General features: G+C 32.0%; 1 protein-coding gene across 14 annotated transcripts in view; it reads left to right on the plus strand.

The window, feature by feature from the left end:
- The window catches only part of NBEA (neurobeachin), a 664,613-nt gene that overhangs the window by 118,613 nt on the left and 519,723 nt on the right, over window positions 1–26,277 (plus strand). For 13 of the 14 annotated variants that reach the window (XM_032880041.1, XM_032880043.1, XM_032880047.1 and 10 more), the window contains exons 9-11: window positions 650–847; window positions 1,486–1,619; window positions 23,950–24,058. In XM_032880041.1, coding sequence (XP_032735932.1) covers window positions 650–847; window positions 1,486–1,619; window positions 23,950–24,058 — 441 coding nt within the window. Of the gene's footprint in view, window positions 1–649; window positions 848–1,485; window positions 1,620–21,675; window positions 21,782–23,949; window positions 24,059–26,277 lie in introns of those variants that run through there. The other variant, XM_032880054.1, reaches the window with a different exon arrangement.

Raw genomic sequence — 26,277 nt, forward strand, 5'->3', positions numbered from 1 at the left:
GGACCTGAGCCAAAGGTAGAAGCTTAACTGACTGAACCACCCAGGCGCCCTAACAATACCTTTCTGATTACAACTAGTACATCTTTGTTATTTCTTTATAAAGCAGTGACGTGTTTTAATGAAGTTTTCTTCTGGGTTTAACATGACTATCTGATACTTTTGTAGATAGTGTTGTTATTGAATATGTTGATATAATTTTTATAGTAGAGATAAATAATTTTGCTTATAAACATTTTTCATAGTCTTAAATGAGAATTGTTTTTCTATATAAGTGATTTCTATGCCAGGTGCTGTTTATTCATGTAAATACTTTTGAATATGTTAAGCAGGAAAATTAAATTTATGTTATGAAGTATTAAAATCCTTTTACTACAGATTTAATAGCATTTGGCTTTATATTTTTTCTAATAAAATTATTTTATGAATAAAAACCAAAATATGCAGATGAGTTCTGTTTATTAACATGATGAGTAAAATTTAACTCCTTGAATTGAAGTAAGAATAACAAAATAATACCACTGACTAATGCCCGACGCTTGGAAGGGTCAAACAAATTGTCTATTATCTTAAATGTTTCTCTGCTTTAAAACTTTAGAGTTTTATTGTGTTACATTTAAAAAGAGTATTTAATTTAGTTTTATTTTTTCAGAGCACCTTCAAATTTAAATCTGAGAGTGACATTCATTTGGCAGAACATCATAAACAGGTTCTGTATGATGGGAAACTTGCAAGTAGTATTGCATTTACATATAATGCTAAGGCCACTGACGCTCAGCTATGCCTGGAGTCATCACCAAAGGAAAATGCATCAATTTTTGTTCATTCCCCACATGCTCTAATGCTCCAGGTAGGTGAATAGTGGCTTAGTTTAATATTCTCGTTAAGCATTAACAGTATGTATTTTACATATTAAACCTTGCTAATGTGTAGATCTATAGTTGCTTTTCTTTTTCTTTTTTTGTTTTTTAGTTCTTTGAATGACATTTTTGCCTTCTCCCTTATTTTCTTATTTTATTTTATTTTTTTTGGCAATATACTTTACCCTGGTCTAGTCAGTCTTCTTAGTAGGGAATCTGTCATCTCGGTTATCTTGTCTGTTCTATATCCTTTGAAAGAAAATTGTTTGATTAGCTGAACAGATAAGTTAGACACAACTATATACTTTGCTTTAAAAATGTACTAATATAACACCCCAAATAAAAATTACTTGAAAATCTTTAAATCTACTAATATTTCTTATTCTAAATTGTTTATTGATTTATAGCTTCACATTTTCCATATAAAAATCTCGATTTCAAATTCAAATTTAAAAGTGGTTGACAAAGATATTTCAAGTTTTTATTTTATATGTGTATCAAAAATGTTATAAGTGAGGGATTTAAAATGTCTGTGTTTTTAAATTTTTTCACAAAGTTACTTAGAACAAGGAAATAGTGATAACTTTATGCTTCAGGAGTTAATACACATTTTTGTTTTTGAACATAGGATGTGAAAGCGATAGTAACACATTCAATTCATAGTGCAATTCATTCAATTGGAGGGATTCAAGTACTTTTTCCACTTTTTGCCCAACTGGACAATCGGCAGCTCAATGACAGTCAAGTGGAAACAACTGTCTGGTAAGTTTTCTTTAAATGTGTAATTTCTTATAACTTTTACACGCTTAGATTATGCCTGGCATAGTCGATGCCGTGTAAATGTGTTATAATATTTGGTTTTCATCCCTGAAGTGCTAATAAAAGTTTCTTTAGGACTAAGGCAGATATATATTTACACAATATTAAAACTTGACACACTTAAAATCATAAAGGAATGACTTCCTTGATAATAAATCAAAACTTCTTATCAGATGTAGCATGATTTTAATACAAATTGAGGAGAAATACTAGTCCCAACTTTAACCTTTAGAAATGCTTTATATGGTTTGGATCATCCATGAAATCCTGTTAACTTATATACAAAATTACTAGCGTAAAGTTCATTCCAAAAAAATGTATTTGATAACAGTCACATAATTTGTATATTAGTATTATTTTATACTTATGTTATCATAATATTAAGATAATATGAATTGATATTAGCTTTCCTTTATATATAATTCATATATGAGAATCTAAATCTACCCAGTGGCATATCTGTGTTTATATAAAAATTCAGTTATTTTCTAATTAGGCTTATTTCATGTGCAATTCTGTAGCTTCTTTGCTTTTTATAAAAACATACCTAATGCATCAAATGCTGATTTAATTTTATAACAGAATCATTTCTATAAGAAGTTAAATGTGAATTTTTAACAACTATTTTTACTCTGTACATTGCTATGTTTGGAGAATTTCAAGAAAAAAATATATAGGTAAACATTCATTTTTACCCCAGAAACAATATAGGAATGCTTCCGTAATATGCACATATATACGTGAAGTTCTTCATGGGTTATCCAATTTTGAATTGTTGGAAAACCTAGGGAATAAAGCAAAGATGGGAAAATAAATTTAAAGTCCATTGGAATGTAACATGATTTTTTCTTATTTATTATCTAAATAAGCTATTAACAAAATTCTATTTTAATTTCTAATAATATTGTCCCTGTATTGAGATCACCTTTATGTACAGTATAAACATGAATATAAATGGGATCTGTACATTTACAACATCCAGCTCCTATCCATGGGTCATGCTTTCTTTTATATCAGTGTAAAGGTTGGAGTCTTGAAGTAAAAAACTTTGAGGTAAAAAAGGAATCCTGAGATCATGTCCTGCTGTGATACTATTTTGTTAAAAGATCTTAAATAATTTCACCGGGATGGGGGTGGATATCAACCTGGTGGAAAAATAAAACTTTAAATTTCAGTCCTGGGTCTAAATTCAAAATGTTTTGCTCTTTATCATCTATGTGAATCATCAATATACATTGTAATCAGTAATTAAAAACTTAGTAAGTTCTATGAAAAGAAGTTGGGGATGAAGTAGTCATAGCAAACTCCCATGTGTAATTTAAATATTCCTTATGAATTAATATTGTCTATAATCATTTTAATCTGACATGGAATTTGTTGTTTGTGAAGAAAAATTAGAAAGATTATATAGTTTGAAAATGTTATAACTAAAACTATCAAAATAATTTATATCTACATGAATAACTATTATAAAATCTTAGGGCTAAAATCATATTTTAATAGATTATCTGGTCCATTCATCCAGGGCACATGGTTATTTTTCATTGCCTGTCTTCAAAACTCATTTAAATGTTTATATTTTGGTATTTAAACTGTATTTATTTCATCATGGAGGTAGAAGACAATGTAAGGGGTCAGCATTCTGATTTTCATTTTCATTTATTTTTAGTTTTTTATATCATTCATCTTAATTTTTCTCTGTAATAAAGAACTTCAACTTTTGCAGATATACATGTTCTTAGTTTAAATCCAACAGAAAACATATAATAAGAAAAGTATCACTATGCTCTTTAGTAACAATACATACCCAATTCCAAGCTACCCTGCATTCAGTTATGTGCTATTTTGAATTCTTATCTAATACTTTTGCATTAATTATGTCAAAGCCCTTGATGTCTGAGGTTGGCTCTTTTGTGGAAAATTGTATCTATCAGTAATAAGGTCTTTTGTTATTTCAAGTTTTGAAGGGGACCATTATAGATAAGTGTGTACATGAGTGGTACAGTCTTTGGGTTTTTAAAATGTTAAAACCAAGTTATTAAATGGGACTTCTGTCTCTACTTGAAGAACCCAGGTTCTTAGTTGCAAGGCAAGAGTCGATAGAGTTTCTTGTTTTCTGGCTATATCATAAATTCATATAGATGAATGAAATCTTGAAATAGGATATATCATTTTATTTTTAGTTATTATTAAATTGTTCTAGATGAATGAGAACCTATTTGAAGTTTTTAAATTTCCAGAGAAAATTAGATATATTCTTTTTTTTGAAAATCTGTTTGCATAAAAACTTATGCCAACAATAATAGTATTATCTAATATTTCATTACTTTTTGGAGAAATTGAACTAAGCTATAAAATCAGTTACTTCTCTCTCTTCTGTGTTTTAAGGTGAAGCATTTAGTTACCATGTTTTTTCCTCCACTCAATAGTCCTTTTTTATGAAACTTTATTGTTTCTCTGGTGGCACTATTCTACTTTCCTTAGAAATCTTGATGAGTTTTACTCTACATAGGGAGCTTAGTATTAAAATAATTTATTGAAGGAATAATTTATTTTCTGGAGTCTTTATAAATAGGCTCTGTACAATTTTTGTGGCTTTTTTTTTTTAATCATGAAGGGTATGTGTTATGGTTGTTATATGTGTGGACTTTCAAGTCAGACAGTCTTGGGTTCAAATCCCAAGTTTACTGTATTATTAGTGCACCTTTGAATATGTTAACAATTTTGTGCTTCTTTTTCCACTATTACAAAATTGCAATAATAATAGCACATTGGATTATTTAGATTAAATGTTATAAAATATGCAGATCATTATAGTAAGCATTCAGTACATGTTGGGTTTTGTTAGCATGACAATGGGCTAGGTGATCTACAAGACCCTCTCTAATACCACGGCTTTATATATAAAAAATTATATATCATTAATCTTTGAAATTAGTTGTTGTAATATGGGCTGTATTACTTTATATTTGAACTTCTTTTTACCAATGTTAGTATTTACAGTAGAGACTTAAGTAATTAATTAGGACATATTTTGAACTTTAGTTGCAGTGATGAAAACTGGTTTTGAACTATTCATTTTCTAGATATGGTGGCTTAATATAGAGGATGTGTAAATGTGTATATTGGTTTTGAAGCCAATACCAAGACAAAAAAAGCCTAGAAGGGTTTAAGATGATTTTTCTTTAGCTTGGTTTTGGGTCTTATATGGCTTCCCCTTTAGTACTTAAATTTCCAGGAATAACACATTTTGTCACCTTTTCTTTTAACATGTAGTTTTAGCTTTTATCATGGCACAAAAAAATTCACCAACAAAATGAGTAGATAAATATTACTGAACTGAGTTAAATAGCCTGTGGCATCACAAACAGTATTTTTGATATTACCTGTTTTTGACAAGTAAATTAGGCGAATATGTAGTTACCATTGTGATTTCTTCTATTCATAATGATTCTCAAGCTCTGTGATCACCTTGATTAATTCTGCCAAGTGATCAAAGCTGGATGTTTTGTCTTTCCTCAGTAACTATTTTATATTGGACTCCTCAGTCTCAGTCTAGTGACTATTGAGAGCAATAACTAAACAAATTTTCTTTCATTAGACACCTAATAAAATAGTTAATGACTAAAAGAATAAACAAATAATAAATTATTTCAAGAAGTACAACTCTTTCAAGAAGTACAACTCTAATGAAATAATTTTTTTTTTTGTATTTTATATCTCAGAATGACTCAGTAAATTAGAAATTTCATTTTCCTTTGATTTGGATGATCAGATACATTGTAATGACAGATCTTTTTCATTTGGTCCACCCTCCTTTTTTTCAGAACATATGTTATTAAATTTTATGTGATACAAAATAAATCTTCCTTGTGTAATATGGGAAGAATCTGCTTTGAAAAAAATACGTTTTCTGGTGTAAGGTATAAATAGACTTTCGTATATCAAATAACTAAAAATGCACTAATGAAAAACTTCTCTTTAGAGACAGTGTGACACAATGAGCAGGACTTCCTTTATTTCAGACAGATAAAGACTCAAATCACTGTACTATACTATCTGATCTTGGGTGATGGGGATTGTTCAAGGGTGTGTAGTAGTATTAATACATGGCATTTACTGAGTACTTATTATGTGCCAGTCTCTGTAACTACAGTATCTCATCTAATACTATCTACTGATGAGGGAGAGAAAAACTGAGTAACTTCCTCAAGACACAAGACTTAAGTGGAAGATTAGAACCAGAATCCTAATCCTGAAAGCCTGACTCCAGAGCCCTCACTCTAAACCATTGTGGACAACTCTGAGAATCACTTTTGCCAGCTGTGGAATGACTTTTTAGAAATGCCAATTTTATCTGACTGCTAAATGAATTAATCTAAGATAGTATATGTGAAATATCCACCATAGTGTCTGGTACATAATAGACATTGAATGTGTTTTCTCTCTTTCCTCAGTAAATATTAGTCTATAGATGTGATATAATTTTGTATTACTAAAATTTATTTCTGATGCTGTTTTAACTCTGAAAAATTTTACAAACTAAAATTCAATTTTGAGTGATAGTTTAAATGAATTCTTTTAAATATATAAATATTTTTCTCAGAAAACTGTTCTTTTTGTTTTCAGTTAACACAAGTTGTTTGGTAGACTGTTTGTTAGAATGTGAGATACAAAAAATTAGAGAATCCATAAGGAATTTATGTCAGTGATCTATCATTAAGAATCTTCTTGTAGGGGCGCCTGGGTGGCTCAGTGGGTTAAGCCTCTGCCTTCGGCTCAGGTCATGATCCTGGTGTCCTGGGATCGAGCCCCGCATCAGGCTCTCTGCTCAGCAGGGAGCCTGCTTCCCTTCCTCTCTCTCTGCCTGCCTCTCTGCCTACTTGTGATCTCTCTCTGTCAAATAAATAAATAAAAATCTTTAAAAAAAAAAATCTTCTTGTAATGTGATGTTAATGACTCGTTAATTTGTTTAGCGAACTTAAATGAAGATTTTTTTCCTTTTTTTTTTTTTTTTTTCTGAAAGAGGGAAAGGAATGGGGTGGGAAGGGGCAGAAGGAGGTAGAGAGAGAGAATCCCAAGCGGGCTCCAGCCCAGAGTGGAGCTCGACACTGGTTTGGATCTCACAACCCTGAAATCATGACCTGAGCCAAAATGAAGAGTTAGATGCTTAACTGACTGAGCCAATCAGGCTCCCCAAAGATTTCTTTTTCTTAAAATGTATTTTGCTCATCAGTTATTTCAATGATTATCTTGAATTTTATAACCCTCTGAATAATTAAGCCATTCCTTTAATTAAAAATTTCATTGCGAGTCATTGTAAAGTCCTGGTTAGCCCTGCTGCCATGTGTAAACCAACAGAATTGCCTGGAAATTTCAGTATTTCAGTGAGTACCTAAACCAGATTTTCCCTTACACTTTGAAGTGACCTAAAAATCCTTTGTTCAACCATGTTTTCTGATTGTTAGTTCAGGGAAGATTACCTATTACACATACAGTGTCAAAATTTTATTGTATAGTTTTAATGCAACTGACAAAAAAATGAAATGTGATTGATTTCAGTAGGCAAAAGAAGCGAAATCAGTACCTGTTGATAATGATTGTCTCTCTTACAAAGGTTGTTAATATATGTAAAATATAATATTTTTGTTTCCAAAAGCATTTAAGTATTTTCACATATACACCTATCAAATTATATTCCCTTTATTTTTCAGAAAGAATGTATGTCACTTCTTATATTTGCTAGTTTGCCTTTGTTTAGTTTACTGAATTATTGATGAAAAATTCTTTAAGTAAAACAGACACAAGAAGAGTAATTGATGTACATTATTACTACTAATAGAGGAGGAAAAAAGCAAAGAAATAATTTATTTGGTAAGATTTAACTACAGGAAAGTAGAATTTATATTGAATTTACTGTGAAAATTAATTTTTCAGAAGTAAAAAATAAAATACAGTATTCTGCCTGAAACATAAAGAAACTATAATTTAATGTTCAGATAACTTCTTGTCAGGCAAGTCCTTTATACTCTATGGAGTCTGTATAAAACTCCTAGTATATCTAGAAATTTAATAAATTTGTCAGCTGTCAACAAGAATGGATGTTTTGTTTTATTCTAGATTTATGACTTATGATTTATTGACTTTTCAAATAACCTGGTGCTTTATTGTCCATTTTAAAGTTTTTTGTTTTTTTTTTTTTTATAAGGAGCGATTGCCTTCACAATGATTCTTTTGTAAAAAATTCCCTTTAAATTTAGGGAAATGCGTTTTTAATGCTGTGTTAGTGAGTGTTATTTCATTTTAGTACCTTATTTTGCTCTGTAGAAGTCAAGGCTTTTGCTTAACTTTGCTGCCCCCACCCCAGAAAGATAATTGCTTTGTTAAAAGGGTAACTGCAAATTATTTGTTGCAGAAATTTTGGCAACCATAAGCACATCTTTACTGAATTAGTTGCCTTAATTTCCCTCTAGTTTGTATATCCACGTAATTTCTCCTTTGATATTTCAATCAGTCTTTCACAATCTTGTTATTTTTCACATGAAATAGCATTCATTTCTTCTAACTTTTCTCTTTGTATTCCTTTTAGAAATAAGAAAAATTCTTCATTCATTTTGGTTTTGTGATAATCAGAGTCTAAAGCTAAAATAAATATTATTTGCTTTTATAAGAACTATTGTCACATGCTGATCTCTTCATTTTCAGAAGCCCAGATTTTCTGATGAAAAGTGGGTATAATACTAAGAGTCTCCCATTGTTGAGGCTCTTTTTCCTTACTCTTTCCTGGATATGATGACCAATATGTGCACTGAGTTGAATCTTTAAGAAAAGAATTAATAAGGCATCATCAGGAGATTCTAGTCAGTTTAGTATTGTAATTTTATTTGCTTTTACTTTATTTTGTTTCTAGGTCCACAGTCTTAGTACCTAGGCTGACAACTCCCAAACTTCTTTTCTAGTTATCTTCTATTTAGGTCCCTATACCCAAACCATGTAGAAGGTATCTCAAAATCAACATGCCTTAAATAAAAACCCAAAACTTTCTTCTCTGCATAATTTCTTTTGCTTTTGATGTTCTTTTTATTTTTAAATTTTAGAATTTGTTTTAAATTTTTTTAAGATTTTTTAATTTATTTGACAGACAGCCAGAGAGGGAACACAGGGGGAGTGGGAGAGGGAGAAGCAGGCTGCCCCTGGAACAGGGAACCCAATCCGGGGCTCATCCCAGGACCCTGGGATCATGACCTGAGCTGAAGGCAGACACTTAATGACGGAGCTATCCAGGCAACCCAAAATTTGTGTTAATTTTTTAAGAGACTTCATTGTTTTAGAGCAGTTTTAGGTTTACAATAAAATCAAGACGGTACCTCGATTTCCCTACACTCCCTTTCCCCACAAATAGATACCCTCTCCCTTAGTCAATGTCACTCACCAGAATGACTTTTTTTTTTTTAAATCAAGGATGAAACTAAATTATTACAGTATAATCATTCAAAGTCTGTAGTATCTCAGAATTCACTCTTGGTGTTTTACATTCTGTGGGTTTGGACAAAAGTATAATGACATGTATCTATCATATAATAACATAAAAAGTATTTTCACTTCCCTAAAAATTCTTTGTGCTCCACTTATTCATCCTTTTGCTGCTCATACTCTCCACCTGGAAGCCATTGGTCTTTTTATTGTCTCTTGTTTTGTATTTTCCACAATGTCATAGTTGAAATAATACAATAAGTAACCTTTTCAGATTGTCTTCTTTCACTTAGTAATATGCAGTTAGGATCCCTCCATGGCTTTTCATGATTCGATGTTCATGTCTTCTTAGCACTGAATATATCCATTCCTTTGTATGTAGCAGTTTATTTACTCATTCACCTATTGAAGGACATGTTGGTTGTTTCCAAGTTTGGGCAATTATGACTAAAGCTGCAAACACTTTACAGGTTTTTCTGTGGATTTAAGTTTTCAGCTCCTTTGGGTAGATATCACGGAGCGTGATTGCTGGTTCATATGATAAGTGTATGTTTAGTTTTGTAAGAAACCTCTCAACTGTCTTTCAGAGTAGCCATACCATTTTCTGCATTCCAGCAGCAGTGAATGTGAGTTCCTGTGGCTCCATAACCTCATTAGCATTTGGTGTTGTCAGTGTTCTGGAATCTGGCCATTGTAGAAGGTGTGTAGTGGTATCTCAATGTTTTAATTTGCATTTCGCTGATGACATGATGTGAAGCATCTTTTTATATCTCTATTTGTCATCTGTGTATCTACTTCAGCGAGGTGTCTGTTCAGGCCTGGGGTTCATTTTTTAATCATCTTCTTTGTTTCTTACTGTTCAGTTTTAAGAGTTCTTTTTATATTTTGAATAATAATCCTTCATCAGATATGTCTTTGGCAAATATTTTCTCCCAATCTGTGGTTTGTCTTTTACTTCTCTTTATAGTGTCTTTCCTGGAGAAGATGTTAATTTTAATGAAGTCCAACTTACCAATTATTTCTTCATGGATTGTGTCTTTGGTGTTTTATCTAAAAAGTCATCCCCATACTCAAGGTCTTGTATGTTTTTTTTCTTATGTTATCTTCTAGGAGTTACTTAGTTTTGCATTTTATATTTAGGTTTGTGATCCTTTTCGAGTAAATTTTTGTGAAGCATGTAAGGTCTGTTTTCTGGATTTACTTTTTCATGTGGTTGACCAGTTTTTCCAGCAGCATTATTGAAGACACTTTGCTCCATTTGTCAGAGATCAGCCGACTATTTATTGGTGTCTGTTTCTGGGCTCTCTCTTCTGTTCTATCCATTGATCTATTTTTTATTCTTTCACCAATACCACACTATCTTGATGACTATAGCTTTATAGTGAGTCTTGAGGTTGGTAGTGTCAGCCCTCCAACTTTGTTCTTTAGTACTTTGTTGGCTATTTTTTGCCTCTTCATATAGACTTTGGAATACATTATGACTATCCATAAAATAACTTACTGGGTTTTGGCTAGTATTGCACTGAACCTGTAGATCAATTTGGAAGGACTGACATCTTGACAGTATTTATTCCTCCTGTTCATCTACCTGGACTATCCATTTATTTAGTTCATTTTTTATATAATTCTGGAGTTTTACAATTTTTATCACTTAGATCTTGTATATATTTTGTTAGATTTACACGTAAGTATTTTTGGGGGGTTGCTAAAGTAAATAGTACTAAAAGTTTAATTTCAAATTCCACTTGTTCATTATTGGTTTATAGGAAAATAATTGACTTTTTAAATTAATCTATATCCTGCAAGCTTGCTGTAATTTCTTATTAGTTCCAAGAGGATTTTTGTATATTCTTTTGGATTTTTGTATACAAATAATCATGCTACCTAAAAAACAGACAGTTTCATGTCTTCCTTGCCAATTTGTATATGTTTTCTTTTTTTTAATCACAATAGCAAGGACTCCTGGTATGATGTGGAGAAGGAGTGGTGAGAGGAGACGTCATTGCCTTGTGTCTGATCTTAGTGGGAAATCTTTGTGGCTTTCATCATTAAGTATGATGTTAGCTGTAGGTTTTTGTTTTTGTTTTTAGGATTTTATTTATTAGAGAGCAGGAGAGAGAGAGAGAGCTCAAGCATGGGAGCACGTGGGGTGGGGAGGAGAACGTGGAGGAAGAGGGAGAGCAGGATCCCTTCTGAAGGCGAGCCCATCACAGGGCTCATCTCAGGGCTCAATCCCAGGATCCTGGGATTATGCCCTGAGCCGAAGGCAGGTGCTTAACTGACTAAGGCACCCAGGTGCCCCTAGCTATAGGGTTTTTATAGATAGTTTTTATCAAGTTGGGAAAGTTCCTTTTTTACTAAGGTTTGTTTTTTTTTTTTTTTTTTATCATGAATGGTTGTTGAATTGTGTCAAATGCTTTTTCTGCATCTATTGATATGATCATGCCATTTTTCTTTTTCAGCTGTTGATGTGATAGATTATATTAATTGATTTTTGAATCTTTAACTAGCCTTGCATACTGTGGAGAAATCCCACTTGGTTGTGTTGTATAATTCTTTTTATACTTTTTTGGATACAATTTACCATATTATGTTGAGGTTTTTTGTACTTAAGTTCGTGGGAGATACTGGTCCATAGTTTTCTTAAAATCTTTTTGTCTGGTTTGGTATTAGAGTGATGTTGGGCTCAAAGAATGAGTTAGGAAGTAATTACTCTGCTTCGACCCTCTGAAAGATATTTTAGAGAATTGTTATATTCTCTTTCCATTTAAATTGTTTGATAGAATTCACTAGTGAACCCATCTGGGCCTGGTGCTTTCTGTTTTGGGACATTGTTAAATATTGAGTCTGTTTCTTTAATAGATATAGATCTGTTCAGAATGTCTTTTTTTGTGTGTGAGCTTTGACAGGTTGTGTCTTTCAGGTTACTGGTCCTTTTCATTAGGTTATCAAATCTGTGGGCATAGAATTGTTCCTAGTATTCCTTTTTGTCCTTTTAATTTCCACAGGATCTGTAGTTACATCCCTTCTTTCATTTCTGATATTAGTATTTCGTGTCCTCTCTCTTTTTTTTTCTTAGACTGGCTTGATGTTTAATCAATTTTATTGATCTTTTCAGTGAATCAGCTTTTTGTTTCATTGATTTTCTCTATTGATTTGCTCTTTCCAGATGCTTTTATTTATACCTTAATTCTTACTATTTCTTCTCTTATGCTTACTTTGGATTTAGTTTACTCTTCTTTTTCTAGTTTCCAAAGGTGGAAATGTAGATAATTATTTTAGATCTTTCTTCTTTTCTAGAGGTACATAATAGAGGTTTGAACTCATGATTCCCCTGTGTGTGTGGAGAGGTGGTTCCCTATACCACTGCCATCACCAAACAATTCTCTATAACATTAGCTGGTTGTCCTACAATTTAATTCAATTCTTTTTTTTTTTTTTTTTTGGTTAAGATTTTATTTATGTATTTGACAGAGAGAGACACACAGAGAGAGGGAATACAAGCAGGGAGAGTGGGAGAGGGAGAAGCTGGCTTCCTGCCAAGCAGGGAGCCCAATGTGGGGCTTGTTCCTAGAACCCTGGGATCATGAACTGAGCCGAAGGCAGACACTTAACGACTGAGCCACCCAGGTGCCCCTAATTCAATTCTAATACTGTCTACTTGGAGTTAGTGTCAGATCCCACATATTAAGGGCCCAGTCATAGAAGATTGCTGCTCTGACTTTAGGACACCACTCACAAGCCCAGATTATCACCTGTGCTTTTGACCAACTGACTATAGACTGGAAATTTGATCGACCCCCTCCTTGGTCTTCTGATGCCAGGTGTTACCTGGGCATGTAACAGACTGACTATCAATCAGAGGTTCCTACCACCACCACCTTCAGTTGAATTAATTTGCTAGAGTGTCTCACAGAGCTCAGGGAAATATTTTAATTCCTGGATTTCTGGTTTATGATAAAAAGATATGATGAAAGATACAGAAGAATGGTTAAATGAACATCCAGATGGAGGAAATGGATAGGGCAATGTATGCGGAAAGGGCACAGAGCTTCCATGTCCTCTCCAGGCATGCCACTCTGTCACCATCTCCGTGTACTTACAGACCAGCTCTCTGAACCCTGTCCTTTTGGGATTTTATGAAGATTTTGTTATATAGGTATGATTGATTCAGTCATTGGCTCTTGGTGATTGAACTTGGTCTCCAGGTTCTCTCCTTTCCAGAAAGACTGGGTGGGGCAAGTGGGACTGAAAGTTCCAATCTTCTAATCACATGGTTGGCTTCACTGGCAACTAGGTCTTGTCCTTAGCTGAATTTCAAAAGTCATCTCATTAACATGACAAAAGACATCTTTCTCTTACTAATCACTTAGGAAGTTTCAAGCATTTTAGGAACTTTGTGCCAGAAAGAGGGATGAAGACCAAATATGTATATTGATATCATAAATCACAGTATCACAACATTCGGTGCTGTAAATTTCCTTGTAAGCATTGCTTTCACTCCCATTCCAAAAATTATACTAAGTTGTGTTTTCATTTCTTTCATAATATTTTTACTATATCTTAAGATTTCTTTGACTCATGTTATTTAGAAATGTGCTTTTAATCTTCATGTGTTATGGGATTTTCCAGTTATCTTTCTGGTTTTGATTTCTAATTAATTTTATTGTGATCTGAGAGTAGACATATATGATTTTTTATTCTCTTTAATAAATAAAGAGAAAATTTAATTTGTAAGATGCCATTTATAGCCCTGAATATGATCTTACTTAGTGAATGTTCCATGTGAGCTTCAGAGAAATGTGTATTTAGCTGTTGTCAGAGGAAGTCATGTATAGATATCAATTATCTCCAGTTATTTGTTGGTGTTGTTGAGTTGAGTGATGTCCTAACTGATTTTCTGCCTGCTGTATTTGTCTATTTCTGAGAGAGGGGTGTTGAAGTCTCCAAGGGTGACAGTAGATTCATCTGTTTCTCCTTGCAGTTTTAGTGGTATTTGCCTCACTAGTTTGATGCTCTGTTGTTAGGCGCATACACTTTAAGAAATGTAATGCCTTTTGAAAAATTGACACCTTTATCATTATATAATGCCCTTCTTAATCTCTAATTACTTTCCTTGCTTTGAAGACTCCCCTGTACAAAGTTAATGTAAGTACTTCTACTTTTTTTGATTGTTGTTAACATGGTATATTTTTTCCTATATATACTTTAAATCTGTATGTGTCTTTTTATTTAAACTAGGTTTCTTTTAGACAACATATAGATGGATTGTGTTTTTCACTTTACCCTGACAGTTTCTGTCCTTTAATTGATGCATTTAGACATTGACATTCAAGTTGATTATTTATGTAGTTGGATTAATAGCTACCATGTTTGTTACTGTTTTATATTTGTTCTCTTGTTCTTTGTTCCTGCTTTCATCTTCTACTGTTTTTCTGCCTTTTTGATTTTAAGTAAGCATTATATATAATTCCATTTTGACTCCTTTCTTAGAAGCATATCAGTTAAAATTACTTTATTAACCTTTTTAAATTGTTGCCACAGAGTTTGCAACTAAATTCTACTATCAACAATATACAACTTCATGGGTATTGTGTGTACTTCATATCAACAAAATAATCATTCCTTCTTATTCTTAGTATCATTCATATAATTTCATATAGAAGCATACATAAACATATATACATATATATAAGTATACATGATGAAATACAGTGTTGCTGTTACTATTTTGAATAAATTGTTGTATATTAGATCATTTAGAATTTAAAAAAAAGTTTTCAAAAAAAATAGAAGTTCTCATTTTACCTTCACTATTCCTTCTTTAGTGCTCTTGGTTTTCTTTATATAGATCCAAGTTTCTGACCTTTATTATTTTCCTTCTTGCTAAAGAAATTTTGTTAACATTTTTTTGCATGCTAAGTCTACTAGCAACAGATATCCTCAGTTTTTGTCTGAGAAAGTCTTTATTTTTCCTTCACTTTTGAAGGATAATTTTTCAGAGTAGAGAACTTGATGTTGCTGGGTTCCTCTCCTCCCCTACTCCATCACTTTAAATTTTTACTCCATTCTCTTGCATGGTTTCTGAGGAAAAATCAGATGTAATTCTTATCTTACTTCCATTCTTGGTATTGTGTTTTTTCCCTTTGGCTTCTTATAGGAATTTTTTGTTATATTTGATTTTCTTTAATTTGAAAATGATATACCTAGGTATAGTTTATTTTGACTTTTATCTTGATTGGTGTTCTCTGAGTTTTCTGAATATGTGGTTTGGTTTCTGATAAAAATTTTGGGGGAAATTCTTAATCATTGTTTTTTAAAAATATTTCTTCTGTTCCTTTCTAGTATTCTTCTCTTTCTGGTATTCCCATTATGTGTACATTACACATTTTGTAGTTGTCCCACAGCCCTTGGTATTCTTTTTCTTTTTTTAGTTTTTGTTCTCTTTGGTTTTGGGTTTTGAGGACTCTGTTGATATATACTTGAGATTACAGATTTTTCCTCACCCATGTTCAGTCTACTAATATTCCCATCAAACACACTTCTCATTTCTTTTACAGTATTTTTTACTGATAGCATTTCTTTTTTGTTCTTAGGAATTCCATCTCTCTGCTTTTACATTGTCCATTTGTTCTTTTATGATGTCTCTTTTATCCATTAGAGCCCTTACCATACGGGCTTAGCATAATTTTTTCTTGATAGTCAGACACCATGGCCTTGGTAAAAGGAACTGCTATAAATAGGCCTGTAGGAATGTGGTGGTGAGGTGCTGGGGAGAGAAAGCATCCTTAACCCTGTGATTAAATACTGTTTTTTTTTGTTTGTTTGTTTTTGTTTTTTTTAGTCCGTTTATGCCGCTGGACTGTAAACTTCACAAGAGTTTCTCAGGGTTTTTTCAGCCCCATTGGGTGGGAAAAGATGACAATAGTTGGCTATAGTTGGATATTTCCCTTCTCTCAGTCAGTTGGGCTTTTAAAATACCTCGGCAGGTTAGGATTGGTTAACTAGTTTCTCCTGAGGGCAGGCCTTGTTAACAGATTGCTCTGGTATATTTCAAGTTCATTTTCCTTTCCCTTGGGAAGCCCAGGAGGATTTTTCTGTTACTTATTAAGAAGACCTGGTTGATCTCCTGGAAATAAATCATACTATAAGTGTACAATCCTCTCTATGACTGGAGGGGCTGGAACCACTGAGATTCCGGCAATTTGTCAATTACAGTTCAGTTTTCCTTACCTGGGCACTGTTTGCCATAGTGATTTCCACTTGTGTGTCTCTGCTCCAATAATCCATGACTCCCTGTAGTTTGCTCTTTGTCTCCCCAATCTTCAGGACATCGGTTTGCCTTGTTCTTCTCCTCTCTTACTGGATCTTAGAAGAGCTGTTGATATATATCAGTTTGTTTAGCTCTTTACTTGATAGAATACATTGTCCATTTGTTCTTTTATGATGTCTCTTAAAAAGTCCATCTCTTAAAAGTCCATCTCTTGATGGACTTTTGGATTCCAGGATTTTTACTTTCAGAACCAGAAACCTCTATATTGCTTTGTTTCATCTCTCTTTTACTACTGGTTTGCCCTGAATTTGAACAGCATTATAGAAGTGTGCAGCACAGTGAGGAAACTGAAGGACTAGCATTTTGACAGCAGAAATGAAAAGAAGGGCCCCACAACCAGAAATTATTGGGGAAATCATGGAAAGGGAAGAACCTGGGAAGTAGCTCAATAACATTATGTATGAATTCAGCTCTGAGCCGTACCTTTGTGATTTTGATCCAAATTAGAGGTCTAACCGTTGCAGTAAAACAAGATAAAGAATCAAAAGTCATTCAGGTTGGAAAGGAAAAAAATAGAACTGTCCCTTTTACATATGACATGATTGTCTATGTAAAAAATTCTTAAGGATTAATACACTCAAAATTCTAATAAGCAAATTCAGAAAATTTATAAGAGACAACTTTCTCATACAAAAATAAATTTTATTTCTGTGCATTAACAATGTATAGTAGGATACCAAGTGAAAAATACCTTTAACAATAGCTTCAGAAATTGAAGTAAGTAAATAAGTATTTAAAATATCAATGTCCAAAACATGTAAGGATCTGTGTGCTGAAATCTATAAATTGCTGATGAAAGAAATGAAAGTATTAATTAAATGATGAGATATATTGTTCTCATGTGTAGGAAGACTCAAAATAGTAAAGATGTCATTGAAGAGACTTATAGATTTAACACAATACCAATTAAGATCCTGGCTAGCTTTGTTGGTTGATATACGCAAGGTGATTCTAAAATTTATATGAAAAGATAAAGTAACAAGAATAGCTGAAATGACTTTGAAGAAGAATAAAGTTGAGGGAATAATACTTACTGGCTTTAAGATGTACTATAAAGCTCTAATAAAGAATACAGTATATGATATCAGCAAGGTGATAGACACATGTATCTTTACAACAGAATAGAGTCTAGAAATAGTCTTGCACATATATGGACAATTGATTTGTAGCAAAGGTGCAAAATCAGTCTAAGGGAGGAAGGATAGTTATATGCCAAAAAATGGTTCCTGACCTAACCTCACACCTTAAAAAAAATAACTAAAAATTAACTCTAAATCTAAAATATAAAACTATCGAACATGTAGAAGAAAACATATAGGGGAGAATCTTTGTGATCTAAACTAGGCAACATCATTTTAGACATGATAATAGAAGGATGTACATAAAAGACAAAAATTGGTAAATTTGACTTGGACTTCCTTAAGTTAAAATCTTTTAGTTTTCCAAAGATGCAACAAAAAGATGTGTTACAGACTGGAGGAAGATGGTAGAAAAATTTTTACTTGACAAAAGACTATATCAAAAATATGTAAAGAAGTCCCTTAAGCTTTAATAGTGGGAAAACATAAAATTCAACTTAAAAAATGGGCTTAAACTTGAACAGACACTTGACCCAAGAGGATAATAAGGATGTCAAAATAGCACATGAAAAGATGTTCAACATCATTAATCAATAGGGTAATGTATATTAAAACTAGTTTAAGATATAACTACACACTTAGTAGAATAGCCAAAATAGAAAATACTCATGGTGCCAAGTGCTAGCAAGGATGAGAAGCAACTGGAATAGATTACTGGTGGGATTGCCAAGTGGTACAGCCACTCTGGCAGTTTGGCAGTTTATTATGAAGTTAAACATACACAGTTACCTTCTTATTCAGCCTCTCTCCTCATAGGTTTGTATTTATGAGAAATGAGTGAAAACTGTGTTCCCACAGAAGCCTTTATATGAATGATAATAGTCCTATTCATAATTGTTAACTAGATACAACTCAGATGTATACAGACTGTGGTAATCCATTTATAAAATGAAATACTAGTCAGCAATTAGAGGAATAAACTCTTGACATACACAACTACTTGGGATGCATCTCAAAGGCAATATATTGAGGTCAGAAAGACAAACTCAGAAGGTTGCATACTGTATGTTTCAAGTTATAGGACATTGTTGAAATGTCAGAACTGTAGAGATAGATAAGAGATGAGTAGTTATTCAAGATGATGGGAGTTGGAAGGATGTGATTATAAAGCTGAGAAGGGATAGGATAAATGAAGGTTTTGCTTGGTGTGATGGAACTGATCTATATCTTGATTGTGGTGTGGTTATACAAATCTACAATTCTGTCATTTTTAGAATTGTATACACAAACACAAAAGAAAAGAAAGAATAAAAAAAAGTCAGGCTTTTTTTTTTTTTTTGCCTGACTATTTAAAAGGTAATTAAAAACAACAGAAAATTCCTATAAAGCCTGAATATGAAATAATTATTTCAGCTTTTTGTGCAGTCAGATGTTACTATTTTCCTTATTGGATAATTTTAGCACCTCCAGGGTGTACTTTTTAACCCTGCTTCTGTTAAATAGTCTGGGCTTGGCTGAAAATGGAGCTAGCACCAGGATAAAGGACTGGCCATTTGGCCTCCCTGCTGTGGCACATTTTGATCTTGAACAGCATTAGAGGATGCATGCATAGTTAAGGTCACACATGTGTCATTATGACCTCTCTGTCTTACTTTTGAAATTTTGAGCTGCTTAGGTGTTAGTAGGTTACATCATGAAGTTTCTGAAGTATTCTTGTATCCATGGATTACACATTACTGTAGTATGTCCACTCAATTTTCATAAAGGGACAAGCACATTTAGAGTATTGTAAATGGTCATTTTTCATTTGGTATTAAATTGAAAATAGTAGGCTTTGAGAATTATTTCTGCTACAATAGAGCCTTTTTAGTAAGTATCTTTTGGCTTTTTAGAGTTATGAATGGAGCTGATCAAAAGGCTGTTTTGTTCTCAAACTATGTTAATACCAGTAGATACTATATAGTAACATACAACTATGTCATAAGAGGTTTAGAATAAGTTCCTTTAGAAGTAAAAATCTTAAAATTTTTTTCCTATATAAGAAAGGTTTTGAGATATTTCAGTTATAAGTTTATAAATTTAGACTTTTTGGCTATATTTTGTCAGAAATAACATAGGCAGATGAAACATAAAGTCAAAATCTGTTACCAGAAGAAGGTAAAAATGTGTAATAGCCTGATTAAAATAGGGCCTTTAAAGAATACTCTTAAATAGCCATGACAGTATTAGCAATTCCAATTCATATGGCTGCCTGTTTCCTTATCATGCTGTAAGAAAAGGTAGAAATTACGGAGATATTTCATGGCTAAAGGCAGGCTTAGTGATTTCATGTGCTACCGGTGTATTCCATCTGTCCTTACTACATTTTACTGTGCTGCATTTCACTGTTTTCCTTATTTGACTCTGCAGATAAATGTATTTTACTTATTTCAGCATGTATCTCCACTTGATGTCCGAACTGATGAATGTGACAATTTGCGTATCAGGTTCATTGCGTACATAGGCAGGTAGGCAGTGTTCTTTTAAGAGCGCATCTTCAGGAATACATTGTCTAAAAGTGACCATTAGATGTACCTGTAATTAGAAATTTTGGTTTAGAGCTTTCTAATTTTGAACTGTGAAGGAATTTAACTCTTCTAACTTTTGTGAGGCTAATTTTTGCATGTGTGTCACTAGAAATTAATTGTGTTGAGTGAGAAATTATCTTGGGTATGGACTTGAGTTGATGTTTTTAAAGTTTTGTTCCTGCTATGATCACTCTCATCTCAGAAAAGTTTTCTAGTCAAAAACATAGCATAGAAACAATGGTATTAGATATCTTATATAATTTTAATCATCCTTTGCAAGATTTCAATATATCTCAATAACAAATTAGGCTACATGAAAGATGAAACCTTAGAAAAAGTCAAGAGTTACCCTTACTGGCACCTTAATCTCAATGGAACTTAATCTTCTTCTGAGTCTGTTCTGGCAATTACTTTGTCCATAGTGTTTCTTAAGATATTAAAAACACCCTTTTAAAAGGGGAAGAGGTGTTGGATCTTGGGCAGTCTTTACTATTTTACATTATGAATTCCATTCTTCTCAGTATATTTAAGCAGTTCATCTAGCTGAGGTACTTGGCTTGTTTCAGTACAAAGCAGATTGAAAAGCCAGTTTCTATATTCTAAGAACTTGTCTTTGAACTGAACTTAGGTTACATATTCAATCTTAATAATTTCTGTTATATATTACGTCTCTCCTTATGATATTTTATATCTCTAAATAATGAAATATGTCAAAGATAATACAACTTTTAGGATCACATGACATGAGTTGTCCACACTAGTTACTTTTAAAAAATAAATAATGGACAAACTGAAATGGATAAAATTACATTAAAATCAAATCCAAATCTATATAATAAAAATTATATAAATTTTAATGGAACCTAAATATAATACATATTTTTCATTAGAAACAGAAATTAGTCATCTTCATACATAGTTATTAAATATTCTCAGGTATTTGTGGGCGAAAACTATGTGGGATTCTCTAATAATATGGACCAGAAAGCTCTAGAGAGATAATAAATATGCTGCCATTAGAGGTATTATTATACTATTTTCTTCATTTTTCCTAAGGCCTAGCACTTTATGTTACTTGAAATGAATACTATTGTCTAATTTAATGGGAGCCTTCTAAGAACTGGAAGATGGTAATTATATTTTAAAAATAACACTATAGATTGTTAGTGTCGTTTTCCTTAAAGGGAGACAGGATTACTAAACACCCTTAACTATTCCTGAAGTAGAATTGCTACGTGTAGAACGTGATATGTTATAGCACTGTCTATTGAAAAGTTTAGCAATTTTATTTTATGAGCTAAAAGTTACTATGCTTTTTGTTTGTCAAGTAAAAGATTCCATGAAAATCTGTTTCTAGGTATTGCTATACTTTTCAAGAGAATCTTTTATGTTGTGTATACTAGTCTTGGCTGACACAGATACTTGGTTTCGGGTTATCCTATATACTTAGATCCTCTGCAGATGAACTGATGTGTCTAGACAGGAAGTGGTATGTAGGAGATATAGGAATGGGCTGAAGTATCCTTTATATTTGCCTTTGTATCTAGGGGAGTTGGAAATAGGCAAGAATGGAGAGAAATTTTGTATGGCAGTACACAGAATTTTGCAAGTTTATTGTGAGCCCCGCAGCAATCCGATGCATTTTAGTTACTGGTAAGTTTGTTAAATTATGTTTGAAAATGTAACTCTTCGAAGATGGCCATCTATTTACTATTACATCCACCATGTCAAATATACCTATTTTAAAGATTTTTTTTTTTTAAAGATGTGGTATTGCTATTGCATTTAGTTTTAGGTATAAATGTAAAATACTTTCGCTAGTGAATGCATTTGACTTTTCAATTGTTGTCGTAGCTAAAACTGAAGTGAAATTAACTTTACATGGGTTAGCATAGTCATGCGTTAAGATTTGGGAATAAAATTAATATTTCTGATTTTGTAATGGAACTCCACTGTGAAGAGAAGTCTGAGCTAATTCCTTAGATGTTTGAGAAAGAGTAGCACTTCTGATAGAAAAGAATAAGAAAATCCATGGTAATTTTATATAGAGGGTGATTTATTGTAAGAAATTTTTTTTTGCATTTTTTTTCATGGACCATAGGAACCATAGGCATTTCTTTTTGGCAGTGCTGATTTGTAGGAATTTTAGTCATCTTTCCCCCTACATCATTAAGTTAAGTGTAGATAAGAATTCCATGAAAAGATTAGGACATTGTGTAATCTCTGTGCAGTAGTTTCTTTATTCTTCTCAAATATTTAGGTAGAGTATTTTGTGCAGTAGTACCTGTGCAGTTATTTGTGAAGTGGCTTTTATCATTGACACAATTCATTAAAAATGGAATAGATTGCCTAATAGCTGTTCTTCCTTACAGAAACATTAAAAAAATCCCCAAAGATTCTTTGGTAGTTGTGGTTTATTTGTAAATGTCTAACTTTAGCACAAAGTAAAAGGACATCTTTGACTTGTAATACCAGTTAACTTTTTTTGCGTGGTTTAAAGAAATGGAGCCAGTTAATGTAATTCAGTTTTAATTTCCTGTAATGAAGTACTTTATTTCCAGATATACTCTAGTTTTTCTGACTGATGTCATGTAACCCATTAAACTATTAGTTTTTATAATAATGATAATTTTGCTATTGATTCTTTCAATGAGAATATTTCTGATTTGAACAAGAATAGCCACATTATCAGAGAAATGTGTTGTCAATTCTATTGAAACCGGAAGAGAATAACTTGAGAGAATAGAATCACTTTTGGACTTTAGTTTTTTCAAGTTTTCCTCTTTAACAGTTTCTTAATTCCTTGCAGTAATGAGTACTGGTGAATTTAAAATATATTTAGAAATTTGTGGTTTTACTCTTTCTTGTGAATATAAATAGGTAATTTAGGGTACATTACAAAACACAGCAAATAGATATTTTAATTGCTGATGAAGTTTGGCTTGTCACTTATTATAAACTACAATAACCATATACAATGAAGGAATATATATTTTCTTAATTAGGAATGCCAATTTGTATTAATGCTGCTAGTTGAAAAATTCTCAGTGTAACTTTGTGAAGTAATATATTATCAAAGCTTAATTCAATGCAGTCATTTATTTTTCTTTTGTTTTCTTCTTTCATTCAACAGACACATTAAGGGCTTATCTTTGTCTGGGCACTTATCTTTGTGTGCTTTTGTGTGTTTGTGTATGCATTGTGTAATTAACTGCCACTTTCATTTCAATATTATACAGATCATTTGTTTTTCTGTTTCTGTGAGCTTTCCTGAGGGCATGTATGGACATATTAAATAACATGTTGCATATTTCTCTGGATATTTTCTTAAAAAAAAAAGATTTTTTGAAAAATAGGTCTAAATGAAAAGTTTATTTTAAAAACAGGTGTTTTTCCAAAGCAATAGCACATACATATTTAAAATTCTCTAAGATAGTATGTTCTTTAAAAGAATATGATGAAAGTCTTTATTGTGGAGAATTGATGTATTTGTGTGTATGTTTCTTATGTTAGATTTACTTGAAGCAGGTAATGTACATATGTGCAGATGACTTCACTGTTTGACTTTGGAATATAAAAAAAAACTATGCATTTATGTTTTGATTTATGATAATTTTAAAGAGATGAGACTAGTTTTCTCATGCTTGTGAGAAAATATATTCCTGTACAATATAAGGTATAATAATCATTATCAGCAAAATAGAGATTAGATTTGAATTTGGTTGTTATCTTTTGGCATAATAAAATTCTGAAATGGAACACTGTGTTTATAATCAGCATTTGATGATTACATAATGAAATTATCTGTACTTTACATGCAGTGCTACTCTTTTGGCATTCCTGGTTGAACTACTTAAAAGTTCAGTAGCCATGCAAGAACAGATGCTGGGTGGAAAAGGCTTTTTAGTCATTGGCTACTTACTTGAAAAGGTAAGTGATATGTGTTGATGGTTTTATTGTGTTATGTTCATAGCTGAACTGACAACCTCTAACTATATTTTCTCTATACTTTTTCTTTTCATGTACTACTCATTATTGTCGGCTAATTCACAAATATTTACTTTTATATTTTGCAGTGAGACCTAAGTGTAGACATTGAATTAAATTAGGTGCAGGGAATCTATATAAATAAGGAATTTTGAGTAAAGATAGAAACTAAAGAAATCTTTTTTCCTCTGTCTTTATTCAAAGTTACAAGTATTTCCCCTTAATTCTTTTATCTAGTTGTTTCTTTGCTATTTTTACTTTCAAACTCAGTTTCTTAGAAAAGTTTTGTCCATTTTATTTTACATGGATTTTTAAAATTTTTATTTTACATGGATTTCCTTAATTTTTCAGTTATAAAGTATACAATCTTTCTTTTGTAATAAGCAAAACATTAGTTTGTGATTTGTCTCTGCTTTTCATATATCTGATTATTTAAGGTAGCTTTTCTCTAATCACTACATAATATAAGCAAAACAAATTAGATGGACTTAATTTTCCTCATTTTGTGCCATTTTTGTTTTTTTTTTGTTTTTTTTTTTAATAGCCTTCTTTGTTTTAGTCACAACTGTACTAATTCTGGTAATGAATCCTGGGTTTCTGATTATGGTCTCATAAGAGTCTGGTTGTATCATGTGATTTCTTTTCAAAATTAAAGGGGAAGGTCATGACACAAGTATTGGCCTTTTTCTTTCCTAAGGATTATCTGTCATCCTCATTAGTTCTCTCAAACCTGTTCTATCAGTTAACTCTCACACTGAGCTGCTCTGAAAATGAACTACTTGAGAAATAATAGAACTGAGGTCTCAAGTTAGAGGAATAAAATTATTTTTCCCTTCAGAAATAATATTGAGAAGACTTTTGGAGATAGTTTTTTCAATTCAGATTGCTCTGAGTTGAAAAATAGGATTTAACTATAGGTTATAGTTGAATCCTATAACCTATCTTTGCTTCAAAGTAAGTATTCTTTCTCGAAGGACTGGTGATTGAGGAGTGGTACATTATTAAATAGATCAGTCATTGGCAGCATTTCTTTACTGAAATAATTTTTTCAGTAAATTAAGCTTCTCATTAGGATGTTTGGTTTTATGGAAAACTATTTTTTTCTATCTAGAGTATTAAGAATTGTTTAGAAGATTTTATGTTGAAATATATTTTACCATGAATTAGGTATTATGAAATGCCTTTGGGATATTACTGTGTATGACAAGATCAGTAACAGGAGCTACCCCTTGAATATACTTTTCATCTGTTTGCTGAGAGTTACCAGTATAATTCTAAAGTGAGCATTCCTTTATAGTTAAAACTTAGCTTAAAATTAGAAATTCAGTGAGGGGCACCTGGTTAGCTCCATCAGTAGAGCATGTAACTCTTGATGTCAGGGTTCCAGGTTTGAGCCTCAAGTTGGGCATAGATATTACTTAAAAATAAAATCTTAAAAAAATTTTAAAAATTAGAAATTCAGTAAAAGGACTTTAAATTAAAAAAAGACATTCATATTCAGTTCTTCTTCTTTCTCAAAATTAATATCCTTAAAATTATATTGTCAAGTTTGGTATAAAATATTATCTCATTGTGGTTTTAATATTTATTTTTGGAAAATTTGGGTAAGATGGGACATATTATCATATTATTTATAGTACATCCACTTTTTCTTTTTTATGGAGTAATTATTTATGTCTTTTGCCAGTTTGCCCAATTTCCTTTGAAGACCTCCCCACTCTTAGGCTACCTGAAATCTACTTTGGACTCTGATTTGGTGTACTCTAGATATTTCATATAAGTGAGATCATATATTTGTCTTTTTGTATCTCATTTCATATGCCATAATGTGTATAACCTTTCATCCATGTTGTAGCATCTATCAGTACTTTCTTCCTTTTAATCTATATTAATTGTTGTATATGACACATTTTGTTTATAAATCCAAATGTCAATAGACATTTGTGTTTTTCCCACCTTGGATGTTATGAATAAAGCTGCTGTGAATGTTCATGTACAAGTTTTTGTGTGGACAAATATTTTTATTTCTCTTTGGTAGATATCTATCTGTGAATTGATTTGCTGGGTCCTATCGTTACTCAATGTTTAAACACTTGAGAAACTGCCAGATTGTTTTCCAAAGTGGCTCCATCATTTTACATTTTCATCAGCAGTGTGTTAGG

The sequence above is a fragment of the Lontra canadensis genome, unplaced genomic scaffold (assembly GCF_010015895.1).
Source record: "Lontra canadensis isolate GAN:19392208 unplaced genomic scaffold, GSC_riverotter_1.0 scaffold67, whole genome shotgun sequence".
Lineage (NCBI taxonomy): Eukaryota > Metazoa > Chordata > Mammalia > Carnivora > Mustelidae > Lontra > Lontra canadensis.